This window comes from Staurois parvus, unplaced genomic scaffold (assembly GCF_062004578.1).
Source record: "Staurois parvus isolate SC_StPar_1 unplaced genomic scaffold, SC_StPar_1.0 ptg000019l, whole genome shotgun sequence".
NCBI lineage: Eukaryota > Metazoa > Chordata > Amphibia > Anura > Ranidae > Staurois > Staurois parvus.
This window is the reverse complement of record NW_028317815.1, coordinates 19141723-19159469: the sequence shown is the minus strand read 5'-3', so window position 1 is coordinate 19159469 and position 17747 is coordinate 19141723. Positions and strand designations below refer to the sequence as shown.

The 17747-nt window shown below is 40.2% G+C and overlaps 1 protein-coding gene across 2 annotated transcripts in view; it reads left to right on the top strand.

The window, feature by feature from the left end:
* Nucleotides 1-17747, top strand: part of LHFPL3 (LHFPL tetraspan subfamily member 3) — a 101217-nt gene that overhangs the window by 71453 nt on the left and 12017 nt on the right. Inside the window, exon 3 of one of the 2 annotated variants that reach the window (XM_089685510.1) lies at nucleotides 7816-7843. The exons of the other annotated variant lie outside the window; for it this stretch is intronic. Within the exon in view, the coding sequence (XP_089541636.1) occupies nucleotides 7816-7832 (17 nt within the window). The 3' untranslated portion in view covers nucleotides 7833-7843. The remainder of the gene's footprint in view (nucleotides 1-7815; nucleotides 7844-17747) is intronic. 2 annotated transcript variants of the gene reach the window in all.

Here is a 17747-nt window from a genome sequence, read left to right as displayed (position 1 = left end):
CTTCCACAGACGAGCTTTATAAGGACGCTGACTTCATTTTCCAGCAGGACTTGGCACCTGCCCACCCTGCCAAAAGCACCAAAACCTGGTTCACTGACTGTAGGATTACTGTGCTTGATTGGCCAGCAAACTCGCCTGACCTGAACCCCATAGAGAACTCCATAGAGAATCTATGGGGCATTGCCAATAGAAAGATGAGAGACATGAGACTGAACAATGCAGAAGAGCTGAAGGCCGCTATTGAAGCATCCTGGTCTTCCATAACACCTCAGCAGTGCCACAGGCTAATAGCTTCCATGCCACGCCGCATTGAGGCAGTAATTGCTGCAAAAGGGGCCCAAACCAAGTACTGAGTACATATGCATGCTTATACTTTTCAGAGGTCCGATATTGTTCTATGTACAATCCTTGTTTTATTGATTGCATGTAATATTCTAATTTTCTGAGATTGTGGATTTGGGGTTTTCATGAGCTGTAAACCATAATCATCACAATTATGACAAATCATGGCTTGAACTATCTTGCTTTGCATGTAATGAGTCTATCTCATATATTAGTTTCACCTTTTAAGTTGCATTACTGAAATAAATGAACTTTTGCACGATATTCTATTTTTTCGAGTTTCACCTGTAGTAATGGTGTATATTTATACTAAACGGGGAATGTTCTGTATTCACATCATTGTGTTCACTGCAATTGCACCTTTTTTATTATTCCTTTCAACAAGAATAGGGAGTGTTTTGTAAAAAAAGATTTCCCATAAACTACTGCACTTCCTCTTTAACTTCTAGAAGAACACACCAGTTTCTCCCTTTGATACACATATACAGTGGGGATCGAAAGTTTGGGCACCCCAGCTAAAAATTTGTATTAATGTGCATAAAGAAGCCAAGGAAAGATGGAAAAATCTCCAAAAGGCATCAAATTACAGATTAGACATTCTTATAATATGTCAACAAAAGTTAGATTTTATTTCCATCATTTACACTTTCAAAATAACAGAAAACAAAAAAATGGCGTCTGCAAAAGTTTGGGCACCCTGCAGAATTTATAGCATGCACTGCCCCCTTTGCATAGCTGAGACCTGCCAGTGTCATGGATTGTTCTCAATCATCGTCTGGGAAGACCAGATGATGTCAATCTCAAAGGTTTTAAATGCCCAGACTCATCTGACCTTGCCCCAACAATCAGCACCATGCAGTTCTAAGCAGTTGTCTAGAAAACTGAAAATAGTTGACGCTCACAAAGCTGGAGAAGGCTATAAGAAGATAGCAAAGCGTTTTCAGATGTCAATATCCTCTGTTCGGAATGTAATAAAGAAATGGCAGTCATCAGGAACAGTGGAAGTTAAAGCAAGATCTGGAAGACCAAGAAAAATATCAGACAGAACAGCTCGCAGGATTGTGAGAAAAACAATTCAAAACCCACGTTTGACTGCACGATCCCTCCAGAAAGATCTGGCACACACTGGAGTTGTGGTACACTATTCCACTATAAAGAGATACTTGTACAAATATGGTCTTCATGGAAGAGTCATCAGAAGAAAACCTCTTCTACGTCCTCACCGCAAAAATCATCGTTTGAACTTTGCAAATGAACATATAGACAAGCCTGATGCATTTTGGAAACAAGTTCTGTGGACCGATGAGGTTAAAATTGAACTTTTTGGCCGGAATGAGCAAAGGTAAGTTTGGAGAAGAAGGGGCACAGAATTTAATGAAAAGAACCTCTGTCCAACTGTTAAGCATGGGGTTGGATCAATCATGCTTTGGGGTTGTGTTGCAGCCAGTGGCACAGGGAACATCTCACGAGTAGAAGGAAAAATGGATTCAATAAAATTTCAGCAAATTTTGAATGGTAACTTGATGCCATCTGTGAAAAAGCTGAAGTTAAAGAGAGGATGGCTTCTACAAATGGATAATGATCCTAAACACACCTCCATATTCACGGGGGATTACATCAAGAGGCGTAAACTGAAGGTTTTGCCATCGCCTTCAAAATCTCCTGACCTCAACATAATTGAAAATCTATGGATAGACCTTAAAAGAGCAGTGCGTGACAGACAGCCCAGAAAGAACTGGAAGACTTTTGTAAGGAATAATGGGCAAAGATACCTCAAACAAGAATTGAAAGACTCTTGGCTGGCTACAAAAAGCGTTTACAAGCTGTGATACTTGCCAAAGGGGGCAGTACAAGATATTAACTCTGCAGGGTGCCCAAACTTTTGCAGACGCCATTTTTTTGTTTTCTGTTATTTTGAAAGTGTAAATGATGGAAATAAAATATAACTTTTGTTGACATATTATAAGAATGTCTAATCTGTAATTTGATGCCTTTTGGAGATTTTTCCATCTTTCCTTGGCTTCTTTATGCACATTATTACAAATTTTTAGCGGGGGTGCCCAAACTTTCGATCCCCACTGTACCTGTAAGTTCATTTGTTGTGTTTGTTAGTCTCTAGTTCGCATTTAATTGTATTTAATGTGATTTGTTGGTAGCTGTTTGCAAGAAATGTGTTCATTGTAGGCATTTGTGAGAGACAAGATTACAAGCATATTGTAACTTCAGTTTATGTGATTGTATTGCAGTTTTACAGAATTATTCACAGAAGTAAATTCAGTTTTGGAATGAAACACAAAGCTTCTTCTGTCAGTTCCGTTAGCTAGTTGTTGGCTAACCGTTAGTAGGACAGCATAAAAAGAAAGGCTTTATTGGTTGAAGGGATTGAAATGATTGTGGTATATTGGTTGGTCTTGCTCTAAGGTCTCATAAAATAGGAACATAAAATGATAACCTCTACTCAGGATCATCACAAAACCTGAAGTGTTGTTCTTTATGGTCTTCTGAAGCCTTGATGTTTAGTGTTTTAGAGAAGATCTCAAGCAAACTGACAGATTTACACAGAAAATTCTTATTCTAACAAGTTTGAAAACACAGCATAATATACTGTTGTCTACAACCCCTAACCATTGGCTTGTGGTTTTCCTTTGAGTGTGGATAGCCTAGACATAGGGGATAATGTGAGGAGGCCAGGGTCCCTTGATTCTGAAAAAAGGCAGTTTTTACAAAATAGACATCTTATGTGTGTTAGTACATTTATATAAATTCACTTGAGATATTGTTGAACATCTGTTTCTGGATGTATTTTTTCTGTATAGAAAAAGTGTCATTCTGTTATTCATGTACTAATACACTGTTCTGTGTGCATGTAGGGATTCAAGATATAAAATGAGAAAGAAGCCCCAATAAACACAGTGCCAAAGGACACTGCTTCATCTGTCACTTTAAAAAAGTATTTACGATATTCTCCTATATCAAGAACATATTAATTTTGATACTCTACTGCTCAGTGATTTTATATTCTGATACCTTCATGAAATAGTGTCTGAGTTAGTATGATAAATTGGATATTTTTAAGCTTAATAATATATTTTATTACAGCATTCTCACAGCATCTAAAAGGAAATGCTGCAAATAGTACTTTATTTCATGTCACTGTGCTGCACCTATGTATAAATCTGTGCCATTCCGTCAGCTTTTTGGAAGCTGTATCAACTGTATAAATAAATTTCCTAGTCTGCTAATCATTTTATACTAATCCTTTTTGTAAGTAGGAACATTTATTTGGAACACAGCCACCATAAAAGCCATTAATTTCTTTCCTGTAGAGATATATTTTTTTATATCATACACTGTGGCACGCTGCTACCAGATAATGCACTTTAGTGTGTATTTTATGCTTATACCTTTTGCCTCCCTATGATGCCATCAGTATTAAAAATGCTCAATGGTTTGTAGGCTGGTGTCAACGATGCCATGGAGAGCGCAGCCTGCATCCCTGATGTCCTAGGTTTGTAATGTGTGGGGTGGGGGCCTTGTTGTTTTTGGGAGTGTGTATGTGTATAAAATCCATGTTAATGACTATGGACAATGGGCCCCATAGGCGGTCATTGCATACTAATTCCACTTTGCAGTGGCCCCCCTTTTGCCATGATCCCCTATTGCCCAGGGGCCCCATGAGTTGTCAGTCCGCCCCTGCAACTGAAATTTAAAAAAATTGTTTTTTACAGACAAATACTGTGGTGAATGAAATTTATAAACAGGACAAAAGTTTCCTGGTGAATATCCCTATAAATATGCCCCTAAACTTAAAAAGAAAAGAGAAATTGATGCAAAACAGATTTGTGAATGGACTAATGTTACCAGTGGACCACTCTTGGACCAGTTTACGTTTATAGGCATAATATTCTCTCTCTCTCTGTCTCTCTCTCTCTCTATATATATATATCTATATATATACTGTGCTTCAAAAAATTAAAGGAACACTTTTTAATCAGAGTATAGCATCAAGTCAATTAAACTCCTGGGATTTTGATCTGGTCTGTTAAGTAGCAGAGAGGGTTGTGTATCAGTTTCAGCTGCTGTGGTGTTAATGAAATTAACAACAGGTGCACTACATGGGCAACAGTGAAACGACTCCCAAAACAGGAATGGTTTTACAGGTGGAGACCATTAACATTTTTTTCTCTACTTATCTTTTCTGACTGTTTTTCACTAGTTTTGCATTTGGATAGGGTCAGTATCACTACTGGTAGCATGAGGCGATACCTGGACCCTACAGAGGTTGCACAGGCAGTCCAACTCCTCCAGGATGGCACATCAACATGAAGTGCCATCCTGGAACATGCCAGAAGGTTTGCTGTGTCTCCCAGCACAGCACAGGCCATGCTGTAAGAGCATGGAGGAGATTCCAGGAGACAGACAGTTACTCTAGGAGAGCTGGACAGGACCGTAGAAAGTCCTTAACCCATCAGCAGGACTGGTATCTGCTCCTTTGTGCAAGGAGGAACAGGATGAGCACTGCCCGAGCCCTACAAAATGACCTCCAGCAGACCACTGGTGTGAATGTCTCTGACCAAACAATCAGAAACAGACTTCATGAGGGTGGTATGAGGGCCCGACATCCTCTAATGGGTCCTGTGCCCGGCAACATAGAGTTTGATTGGCATTTGCCATTGAACACCAGAATTGGCAGGTCAGCCACTGGTGCCCTGTGCTTTTCATAGATAAGAGCAAGCTCACCCTGAGCACATGTGACAGACGTGAAAGGGTCTTGGAGAAGGTTATGCTGCCTGTAGCATCGTTCAGCATGACCATTTTGGTGGTGGGTCATTGATGGTCTGGGGAGACATATGCATGGAGGAACGCGCAGACCTCTACAGGCTAGACAATGGCACCCTGATTGCCATTAGGTATCGGGACGAAATCCTTGGACCCATTGCCAGACCCTACACTGGTGCAGTGGGTCCTGGGTTTCTCCTGGTGCACAACAATGCCCGGCCTCATGTGGCGAGAGTATGCAGGCAGGTCCTGGAGGATGAAGGAATTCATACCATTGAATGGCTCCCACACTTGCCTGACATAAATCCAGTAGAACACCTCTGGGATATTATGTTTTGGTCCATCCAACGCCGCGAGGTTGCAACTCAGACCGTTCAGGAGCTCAGTGATGCCCTGATCCAGATCTGGGAGGAAATACCCAAAGGACACCATCCGTAGTCTCATTAGTAGCATGCCCCGATATTGTCAGGCATGCATACAAGCACATGGGGGCCATACAAACTACTGAGTATCATTTTGAGTTGCTGCAATGAAATTTCAACAAAATAGACTAGCATGCTGCATCATTATTTCACTTTAATTTTCAGGATGTCTTTGAATTCAGTCCTCTGTAGGTTGATAATTTTCATTTCCATCAAACGATGGGGCATCCTTACGTTCCTAACACGTTACCCAGTCCATATCAGTATAGATATCTAACATGATATTTTTCCCCATTGAGTTCTAATGTGTTTTCAAAGTGTTCCTTTAATTTTTTTGAGCAGTGTGTGTATATATATATATATATATATATATATATAATGCCTATACATTTAAACAACTAAGAAAAAGTGGTCAAAGGGCACAATATTTCTAGACAGACTGACTTTTGTTTAGAAGAGGGTTTATGAACATCCATACTGACTTTGTTTCATGGTCTGCTGTGATTGTAGTTAAGGCCATGCTGTAAAACCTTCACAATTCTGTCCCGTGTATAAATGACAGTAAAAGTTCTGCTGTGCTCATCAGATCAGGGGTTTGACTATGTTTTGTAGCATATGCGTCTGTTACAGAAAAAGCCCAATTTAAAGGGTTAGTTCATATTTAGAAAAACATTTACAGTGCAGTCAAGGAGTCCCAGTAGTTGTCCATAGTAGATAAATGGAGCTTTATTTAAATTACATATCTGTAGACCTATCTGTAGGCCAAGCTAAAATATATCACAGCAGTACAATATATCCAAAACAATTAAGTATGTGATACAGTAGTGAAGGTTTAGATTTATAGCTGAATGTGACCACCCCCTAAGAAGATTCACAAGTTCTTTATCCTGTGACTATTGTCACCAAGACAGAAACATACGGGAAATCCTACATGTTACCATTGTCTCTGGAACAGGAGATAAAGGGAAATCTTTTCATGGCACTCTTTTTGCAAAGATTCCCTCTCTTTCTGTTGTCCCTGGTAGACAAAGAGTCAGGGGACTGGAACACAAAAAAATAAACTTACATCAGCTTTACTCATTCCCTACTCTATCCAAAACTAGAAGAAAAAGTTGTGGCCATAAATTCACTTAAATTTCATTACCAATTAAATAATAAAAAAAATATAATTACCTGCAGTTAACTGTTAGGGCCCATTTACATGGGCAATTAGTTGATTCAGAAAAAATTTGCCCAATGCCCATTCTAGGTGCAGTTAACTGTGGCCCGAAGTCACATGGCCAGATTTGTATGGCCAGTGCCACCACTGTTTGCATATAACTACTTACGTGAACAAATACAAGCGATTAGGCATTCTAACCGACCTTGAATGCAGACAGTTTGCATCCAGCATATGATGTTTTTGGCCATGTACAAACTAGCCACAACTAGTCATCTCATTTGTATACAGCCAAACACAGAGTGCTGCTGCATCTAAGATAGCATTTAGACACATCTGAATGAAGAAGCCTAGCCACCATCAAGGCTTTAGGGGACTTGGCTTAAGCAGGCCATACATGGGTCGAATTCCGAACGATTTTTTAGATCGAAAATCGAAAACATCGTTTGTTCTGTGATTTCAAAAACCGGTTGTTTTTCATGAAGTTTTCAGCACGCCCGATAAACGAAACAAGGAGGGACCATGAAAATCGGCCGGTGCCATTGCCCCACTAATAGAGCGAAAATCAGCCGATTATTCTTAGGTCCTATTTTCAAACTAAAAATCGTTCGAAAATCGACCCATGTATGGCCAGCCTTAGCCTTGAAACTCTGTGGTTAAACGACCCCACCAAACAACAGGCATCTGCAGGTGCACAGATGCTGGAAGGACATATAGGAAACTATACACACTTGTAAAAAGAGCTTTATTATTATATAAAACCCTCAATCCTATTCTACAAACACAACTCTTTGAACTTTTCTGGATTCAGTAGAAAGACATGCATTAGAGTGTTTCTTCTATCAACCTATCTTGTCTAGGACTTTGCTAGCACTTAAGGCTAGTGGTGTAAACAGTGCCCTTGACACTGGTGGGTAATGTTTTTAGATGTGATTCATATGTGGTGTCATACAGAACTGTGGAAAAGTTATCACCAAGAAAGCTTATATCTGGGCATTTGCAGCTGGCTGTTTGTCAGTTTGTGCTCATATGATATATGTATAAATTCCCATCTCTTACATTTCTTTGCCCAGCTAAATTAAACCCTAACAGCGTATTTTCCCTTCTCTACAGATGATGGCAATGCCTAAGGCATTAAGAGGTATGTACAGTGTAAGGCTGATTAATATACGAGCATGGCACTTAGATGGACAAATTGTGAAATGTTTATATGTGCTTCTGCCTTTATATTTGCATGGCTTCTTGTGAAAAAAAAAACCCGTGTTTTGTAATATTAGGCATTATGTATGTGTTATGTTATGTTGAAGTTCCTGTTATCTAATCTAATCTCAAGGAATAATCGCATTCATTTGCTGATGTCTAAAGTGCACCTGTGCCCAGACTAAGGGCAATACATTCTTTACATATTGTTAACAAGCAGTAAGAGAGCTTTAAAACAGCTCTTTGCCCATCTCTTTAGTTGTTTGTATTGTAAAGCAGTTCATTTTCAAGGATTCTCAAAGATCACAACAAAAAGATTGTCAGTTTTTAACAGGATGGAAACACCTGTTGTGTGCTTACATTAGAGCCAGGGTGGGGAATTAATTTTACCAAGGGGCAACATGGGAAATCGGGACTGTTATGGAAGGCCAAACTTAAAGTGTTATTAAACCCACAACAGTAAAATCAGTCTCTATTTGCAGTAAAGCATTCTTGTTATTCTCACTGTGGAACTTAAAGGATTAATCCTCTGAATTGTGTAAAAACGCAGTTTGATCTTGACTTCTCTGATCCTCCCCTTCTTCCAGTGTCCTCCTCTTATCTCCTAATAAGACATATTATGTGGAGTCTCTCTGCACATGCTCAGTTTGGTGTGTGTTGCTAGAGAGGTTTTTTTTTTCTTGGGAGAGTGCATGTGATCAGCACTGGGCCAATCAGCACTGTCCAGACAGAGGTCAGGGGCCCTGCATCCTCCTAAAGCAAAATGAAAATTCCTCCTACAAGCTTTAACATGTGCTCGGCTGGACACTGATAGAAGAATATGAGAAAGGGGATTTAGCAGTTTATATTTACTAACATAATTGCATTTCCATGTTAAGTGTACTGCAGGAGACCAGATATAGTGAACACAGGGTCATGGGTTTAGTAACACTTTAATTTTGGCCAGTATTAAATTTGCACCTGGGAAGGTCCATAGGTACATAAACATATAGAAAACAAACGCTTGGTACTTGGTACAACTGCTCATAAATTAGGTCTCTTTCAGATGGGCAGTTGGGGGGTGGTAAAAACAGGCGGCTGTAAAATAACAGCCAGACTGGGCTGTTCACATGCTGCGGCCCAGGCATTTCATACTTGGGCTGCAGAGTTTTAGAAGCTGCACCACTTATCAAACTCGTCCATTGAGTGCTGCAACTGCGTGCAATGTAGTGCAGTATTTTAGGGTTAAATCAAGTAGTGAGGTGGTGATATAACAACTCTGCTGCATGTAAAATGCCCTGTGATTGGAAGGAGAGAGCCTGAGATCGGTACAATGGGGATTTCTGCAGATCCTGACCTGGACTGAAGAACAGGAGTACCGCTCCTGGGGTTTGTAGCGTGCAGGCACTGACACAGGAAGAACTTGCCAAGGTAGCAAAGTGGCAGGGGAGCATCAGAACTTCTCTAGGCAACACTCTCCCACCATTACCAATCCTCTTCGCTGTTACCAATCTGCTCCTCAGGCTCTCTCCTTCCACACAGACATCTGTTAGCGTGTTTCTCTGAACCTGTCAGCTTCCTCAATGTGGAAGCTGACAGGCGCAGAATGAAATGCTGATAATGGAGGCATTGAGGGCTGGATAGGGAGAGCCAAAGGGCCCAATATGGCCCTGGGGCCATTATTTGCCCAAGCCTGCATTAGAGGGATGAAAGGCTGCTAGGATCAGCACTCCTAGAAATAAAAATGGGATGTCGGTGTCTCTGCTGTGAACTTTAAAGTTTAAAGCATATCTATGTCAAAATGTAGAATCATATATCAATTTCTGCATTGTACTTCAATTAATTCCAGCCTACTCTTAATAATCTGATGATGGCAACGTTTGTAACTTTGCTGAAGTACAGAGGTGCTGAGTGGAGGGTTTAAGGAGGCAGAGACAGTAAAGAAATCTCTGCTTGGAAGTAGCAAGGTACCATGGGATACATAGTCCTTAGAAATGGAAAGTAAACAGCAGAGGAAAACAAGCAGCACTCACAGTATGAAAGGAGATTTTTAAGTAATATTATATTGTTTATATTGGATTGTTAACAATTACTATTGTTTGTATTGATATCATAATATTGATATTATAAACTTAAAGTGATACTAAAGGGTTTTTTTTTGTAAAATAACAAACATGTCTATACTTACTTGCTGTATGTAGTGGTTTTCCACAGAGCAGCCTGGATTCTCCTCTTCTTGGGTCCCCTGCAGGCTCTCCTGTCCCCTACCCCCTGTCGGGTGCTCCACAGCAAGCATCTTGCTATGGGGGCACCCGCTGCTCTGTGTGTCCAGGCTTGGCCCCGCCCCCATCTCCTCATTGGTTGACTGGCTATGATTGACAACAGCAGAAGCCAATGACTCCTGCATGCTGTCTCAGCCAATGAGGAGGCAGAGTCCCGGGACAGCTAAGGCTGTCATGCATATTGCTGGATCTCGATGGGGCTCAGGTAAGTATTGAGGTGGCTGGGGGCACACAGAAGGTTTTTTTACTTTCATGCATAGAATGTATGAAGGTGAAAAACCTTGAGCCTTTACAACCACTTTAAAGTATAAATGATATCCATAGAACTCCTTGTTTTTCTCCACAATGACAGTAGGTACAGAGGTGAATGAGGGTTTGTGTTAAAGTCTGTTTACTGTTTGTTCTGAATAGAAAAATACTTTAGTGTGCAGCTGGGCATAGGTTTACTATAAAATATGGTTGTTTTACTTTAAATATATTTAAAGTGGTAATAAACCCAGAAACAAAAGAAATGTAAAATATAACAGCTTATCAATTTTTAGATGTGATATTTGCATTGTTTTTTAGGCTATTTTTTCCTCTATTTTCACCTGGTTATCTGGCCACTAAACTTGTTATTTTTCATCTCTCTTTAAAAAAGTAGCAGTTAGAGGAATGACACAAACCATACAAGGCCTTGTTCACACCATACGCGCTGAAAAACTGATGGAAACTGACACGCAGATTTTGCTTGCAGAGACATCAGTTCACATCAGATTTCATGCACGCTTCAATTAGTTTTATACATGTTGCAGGTTCCTGCGCAGAAAAAATCTGCATGTGATACTAATGTTGTGGTGTGAACAGGGCACATAGCGAGCAATTGATTTTGTTGTGCCCTTGCAGAACAAATGCAGAAAAACTGATGTTTTTTGGTTGATATACTGTCTCTATCATTTAAATTACACCTATGATAAAAAAAATATAGACCCTTAATTTCTTTTTAGGTGGGCAAACTTACAAAATCTGCAGGAGATCAAATAATTATTTTCCCAACTGTAAATACAAGGCACTGGGACATGCACATTTATTTAAAGACATAAATAGACTATATTACTGCTCAGAAGGATACAGGCATGCATTGAAATACATATGCATACAGAAAGCCTGAAGAACAGGAGGGCCAGAACCATCTAAGGCGCCGTGCACACTGGCTTAAAAATCATTGCTTCTACAGGAGTCGTGTGTTTTGCCTGTAGAAGCAGTTCAGTGTTATCCTATGTGTCCATGCATATTGGGACGATTAGAGGCATATTTTAAGCAGGAAAAAATATGCCTCTGGAATAGCGTTGCTGGATGCAATTACTAAAAACAAGTCATATACATGCACACAATCAACATGCAGTCGTGCAGGTACTTTTAATCAGCATTTAAAATATTACATGTTCTTTGCATTGTGAAAGACCAACTACCCAATGAATACCTGCCCTGGCACATCATAGCATTCACCCGGCACTCCAAGAAATAACTTTAGATTCTAACTGCAATATTCTTGCACTGTCAAAACCTCCACTTTTATTATCACACGACACACAGGAGGATATATCTTATAGTCATCACAATCTGCATAATAACACACACCAATAATAATGTGAGCATTACAGCATGAAATAAACACATCATTTGACAGCATCACAGCATAGAATTAATACATTACTGAGGCTATGTGGAAGCTGGGAGGAACAAATCCCATCGGAACCAAACTGCCCAGGGGGTCACGGAGAAGCCATAGGCCAGTTGATGAGCCCATATAGCCTTGGTAAAAATCCCAGTGTCAGAACGTCTTCTGGCCACTAGGGGAGCTTGCCCGGACCTTCACCTTATAAACCTTTTTCTGGAAGCAGTCCAGTAGTGGGTGGCACCACACCCACTACGGGAGGGGCTAGCAGAAGGGTTCCGCAAGGATAACAGTCATGTTCAACCACCATATTCGTTATCTGAAAAGTCACACTTTTTCTTCTAATCTACCCCAAAACCTCTTTTCATCTCCCCCAGACTTAAGGATTTCTAACTTAGATGTCCTTAAACAGGTTTTTATCTCTTAATGTGAGGTTACTAGATGTCATAAACACGGTACATTCCATAAACAAGGTTTTATCTTGCTCTCAGCAGAATATCTTGTGATTCTGTTCCTTTGGCTAAAGAAATTACATCATCACTTCTCCCTGGCATTTGGGCGACAATGCTTTATTGTAAACATTACCCAAGAAACAAAGGGTCCAAGGAAAACACATTTCATAGGCATTACAGCCTCTAATGGTTTGCATTTTTTATTTGAGCTTTCTGGCAGAAAAAACTCTAAACTCTCCTAAATTCGCCTAAACTATGTACAAAAACGCTCTGGAACAGCGTTTTTTCTGCCAAAGGAACTGGCCATAGTATAATCTGTCAACTGAACGATACAGGAGGAGGAAGGGAAGGGGAAAATGGACAAAAATAAAAAGTATACACAAGGGGAACAAAGGGAAGGGCAATTGGAAAGGGGGGGAGACAAGGCAAGGAAGGGAAGAGGTCCAGCACAACAAGGTGTCCGTGGTTGGGTAACGTGAGGGCAGTCATAAGGATTTGGGTAACTAATTTAAATTGAATAGATGTACAGACCTCAGTTTTCTTAAGGAGAGCCTCTTGGGGATGAAGGGGTGTGGGGGTGGGGGGGTCTTTGTGAAAAGGTGTCCCAACCACAATATAAAAAGTTTATAGATCCAAACCTAGAACCTCTTTGCTACATTTCATAGGCTTTTTTTAATTTACTGCGGTCTCTGTGGAGAAAATATGTTCCATGACCAATGAACACCCAACCAGGTTAGGGCAGAACTACAGAACATAAATAAATGAATAAAAGATACTATTAAATAATCAGCTTTTGCTGCAATACTCATTTGATCCAGAACTGCCTTTTTGCTTTAAGTTTTTAGACGTGCAGGTTGAATAACAATCAGCATCATTCAACCTACTTCTTCTGAGTCCAGGTTTTCATGTACTTTCCTCCAGCCTGGGACTAGGCAGTGAGTGAAAAGCAGCACAGTGATGAGCTCTTCCCTGTCACCCTGCTTTCTCTTCCTATCTGCATGCTTATCACATGAACTGATTGGATCCTTGTGCTGCTTCTTCCTCTCACACTCCAGCCCAGCTGTACAGGGACTGCAACAGGTCAAGTTTAGGTACTGTAAAAAACACAAAAAACTATTTATTTATGACTGAATACAGGACTACATATATGTACAGTATGTAATTTATATGTGCCTAGAGTTCAGCTTTAAGAGCATTATAGCACTTATAAATTGGGTTTATGTTGTACTGTACATTGGTTTGAATATAATTTGTATGCCATGATTCCCAGAAACTGCAAAATAATTAGGCACAAAATCAAAGTACATCTGTAAATATATCAGTGTGTCTGTTTGCATAGTGAAAGATGCCTACTAGCATGCTTTATATTTCTGAAACGTTGTGTGCCTTTGCAGGAATATTGTTCAGGCCGAACATAAACATTCAGATTTATTAAATAAGTCAGTGCAATGATGATATGCTGTACCAGGGGTGAACTGACCAATTTGGAAACTGCCCGAGGGCCCGGGGTCAGTAGGGGGCCCCATGAGATGCCCCTGGTACCTTTTTCATAGGCTTTTTTGAGTTTGGGCAAGGACACAGGGGCCCCATGATCCCCTATTGCCCGGGGGGCCCCATGAGTTGTCAGTCCACCCCTGTGCTGTACCCTACAGCAACCAATTTCCAGTTTGAAATACTCAGTGAAGGATAAATTCTGCTTGCTTTGAGTCAATGATCTTTCACACCTTTAGGCTCCTTTCACATGGGCATCCCATCAGTATGTATTTGACCTGTGATTAGAAAAATAAAAAATGGACTGCAATGTTTACATTTGAACACAAAAAAAGTTTGTGTCTGGGCCTGTTTTATGCAGACCTAAATCGAAAAAGGGAAAATGTAAAAAAATATGTATGGATGCACATCCATCTATATTCGCCCGCCCATAGGGATTACATGAGTCCAGTTTTCTTCCAACACAAGATGTAGGAAAAACAGGATGGATTCAGAACAGACACAGATGTGGCATGCATTTCCGTTCTGATCTGAATCAGCAGGGGTGAATCCCCTAATGCGATGCAATATAATCACCCATGTGAAAATAGCTTTATAAGTTTAGGTATTGCCCTACTGAATAGATCTGAGAGTAGGAATGGTAAAATGTGTTAAAGCTACTGCTGATATGCCTTTGAAAATTCTCATTTTACTAAAGGATAAATCCATGCAAATCTAGCGTGCGTGGATCTGTAATTCGTTAAGAGACAAGTGCAATTTGCATATTATACTCATCTGTGTCTCCAAATCCACTACGTTAAAGCAGGAAAGTCTGGTTTTCTCTTAGACTGAACCTGGAATTCTCAGCATAGGATTTTAGTTCACTAAAAATATAAGGGAAAATACCCAGTAACAGGGGCAATAGAGGAGCAAGCCATAGATCCCAGAAGTGAATCAAACCCAGAGTGGCTTTCATTGAACTGCTTGTTGTGTCTAATTTGCACCCTTACTCCTTCTCCTGGGACACTACTACTGTATAGTAGAATGTTGTACATGCTCACATTGAGGTGAGTGTTTAAAGGTACTTTCCAGTCAAAAGCAAAAAAGAATAAATAACCCTTGAAATACAAGTAAGGAGTTTAAGCTACCTGTACAATATTACATTTTTTATCCAGGCATGCTGCAGTACAACACTCCAGTTTTGTTTGATGTCTGGTGATCCTGGAATACTTACTATAGTACTAAAACACATATGGCAAGTTCCTTACTGCCTCTAACATACAGAGTCTCATGTAAAAATGTAGTCACCAATCAGATTGAAACTGGCCTTGGAGGTTTGAACATGGGTGGTGATGCAGGAAGCATAGAGAGTTACGCAGCAGAGGCTCCGGTAAATACACAACTATTGCCATTCTACTGAGCTTGTGAGGTGGTTGGTCTCTGGATTCTCATTGCGGTGGATTATAAAGGACTCAAGTTATACATTTCTAACGTTAATACAGTTGCATTGTTTACTGGATAGTTTAGTAGCTCACAAAATGCTTTTGCTTGTTCCCTGATATTTCTCTTTAAATGCAATGGAACTCTGCTAAAAGCATAAAATACATTTCTACCAATTCTGAAAATATGAACAGAGTGATGGGCTATGGAAATCACACTATGTTTTGTCCACAACTCCTTACCATAAAGCACACACGGGACCCAAATCCACTGATTGTCATGGGTTTCTCCACCGTAATCTTGTTTCAATGGAAGAGAAAACTGTTGACTGAAAATCTGAAAATTTAGGGAATTAATGATTTGATGTACTCGACCTATCAGAGAGCACATTCCCACATAAGTGAAACAAAGAACAGAGAGATGCGACATATACTAAAGACCCTGAATCTATCAGTAAACTAAAATCCCAACATGCTAAGAGAAGATAATAGTTTGCTACACCTGTTCTTACAATCCTGAATATTACATCTGATGGTTGTTGCAATGTGTATGATGTCACTAAACATCTCTGATCATTAGTTCTGGTTAATAAAAAGTTAGTTTTTACCACAAATGGTGGTGTGTTGTGGATTATGTTATATTGGCAGTACTATGTGTTGTCACCAGAACAAGAGCCCTGGAAGATTTCTACTTCTGATCCTACTCTGTGGACAACTTATAATTGTAGCTTTGGCCTAGCTTTAAATTTCAACCATGTGGCTAAATGACAGATCATTACTGTGCAATTATTCAAGAGTTGTCATTGATGTTGTATAAACAGTCATAATGCTGACCCTAAAGCTGGCTATACAGCAGGGGCGGACTGACAACTCATGGGGCCCCCGGGCAACAGGGGATCATGGGGCCCCTGTGTCCTTGCCCAAACTCAAAAAATCCTATTAAAAAGGTACCAGGGGCATCTCATGGGGCCCCCCACTGACCCCGGGCCCTCTGGCAGTGCCCGAGTTTCCAAATGGTCAGTCCGCCCCTGCTATACAGCGATCAAATTTCATCTGGTTTCTAATGAACTGGGCAGAATTCAAGCAGTGGCGGCCTAGCTGGCACCCTACCAGCCAATATCCTTCAATCTGAAAATCCAAAGAGCCAGACAGATAATTCTTGGCAGAATAGTGACTTCAACCAATTAGCTGCAGTCACTGTTCAGTAGCGGCAACTTTATTCTGACAGCTGCCGACATTGGCTGTCAGAATACAATAGCCTCAGTAGGGGATTTGTCCATTCACACAGTATAGCATTAGTGGAGGAATATATTAATGCTCTTAGTGTATTAGTGTTTGGCCAGCTTTGCAACTGCTTCTGACATTTTCTGTCTGTGTCAGCCGAGAGGGTCACTGTCTGCAGTGGCAGCAGGTACATGAGTAGTTATGTTCTGGTTAGCCTTTTTTTTTGCAATGAGGATGTCTGAACAAATGATGGAACCTGCAAGCAAAGGCTAAAGAGAACATTACTGCTCATTTATCTGGAGTTGTTATTGCCTGCATATGAATATATTATTGCTGCAACAGCTCTCACTTACTATGCACTGATCAGTCATGAAAAAACACCAGACTGACCGGGGTGCCATACACACTTCAATGACAGGTGAACGTAGCAGCTTTTGCCATCATATAGAGGTTTTCAGCACTCCCAGAAGTGTTAAATTCCTAGGAAAACTTGATCTGTTATAGAAAGAAAGAGAAGAAATATTTTGAAGAACAGATTGCTAAAGTTATAAGTACACATCATACATTGCAACTTTTTGAAGTTAATTGTTATGTCTGGTGAAAGGTCTCTTTAGGTTAAAGTTATGTCTGGAGACTTTGGGTCTCTTTAGGAGTTTCTATAGACCATGCATGCATTATTACATTTGCCATGTAGTTTGTCCATATGGGAACCACATCTAAAGTACTGATTGTTAGCAATGATATCAGAATACACACCATGACTTTACAGTTACAAAAGCCCTGCATGATGTATTGATCTATGAAGTGCAGTGAGAAACGTCCTTGCAGGGAGCATATTGAAAGCTTTGGATCGCTAGTCTATTGAATGAAACAGTGCTTGGAAAAGCTAAAACACCAGGTACTAGAATCTCAACTTAAATATAAGAATATAACAATGACACAAAGCAGGCAGAGCTTTTCTTACCAGATATATCACCCTCATCTCTAGGGAGATGAAGATGAAGTATATGTATAGCCAATTTTTTTTTTTAGATTTGGATTGAGAAGGGAAGAGTTGAAAGTCCTTGTAATTAGCAATAAAGGTCTGCACACCACTATTAACTACACCATTCAGCAATATATTATTATTTAGGGTGCTTAAACCTTTCAAAGGTGTATCAATCTGTTAATGTAATAGTTGAACTGCACTGTTATTGTACTGCCTCCCATTATATTGTAAAGTGCTGCGTAAACTGTTGATCCAAGTAAAAGAAACACTGCTCCAAGTGGAGCAACAGGATCCTATCCAACACCCACAGAGGTGCACTGCCGGCTCACCTCCGAAGACAACAGGAAATCAGAA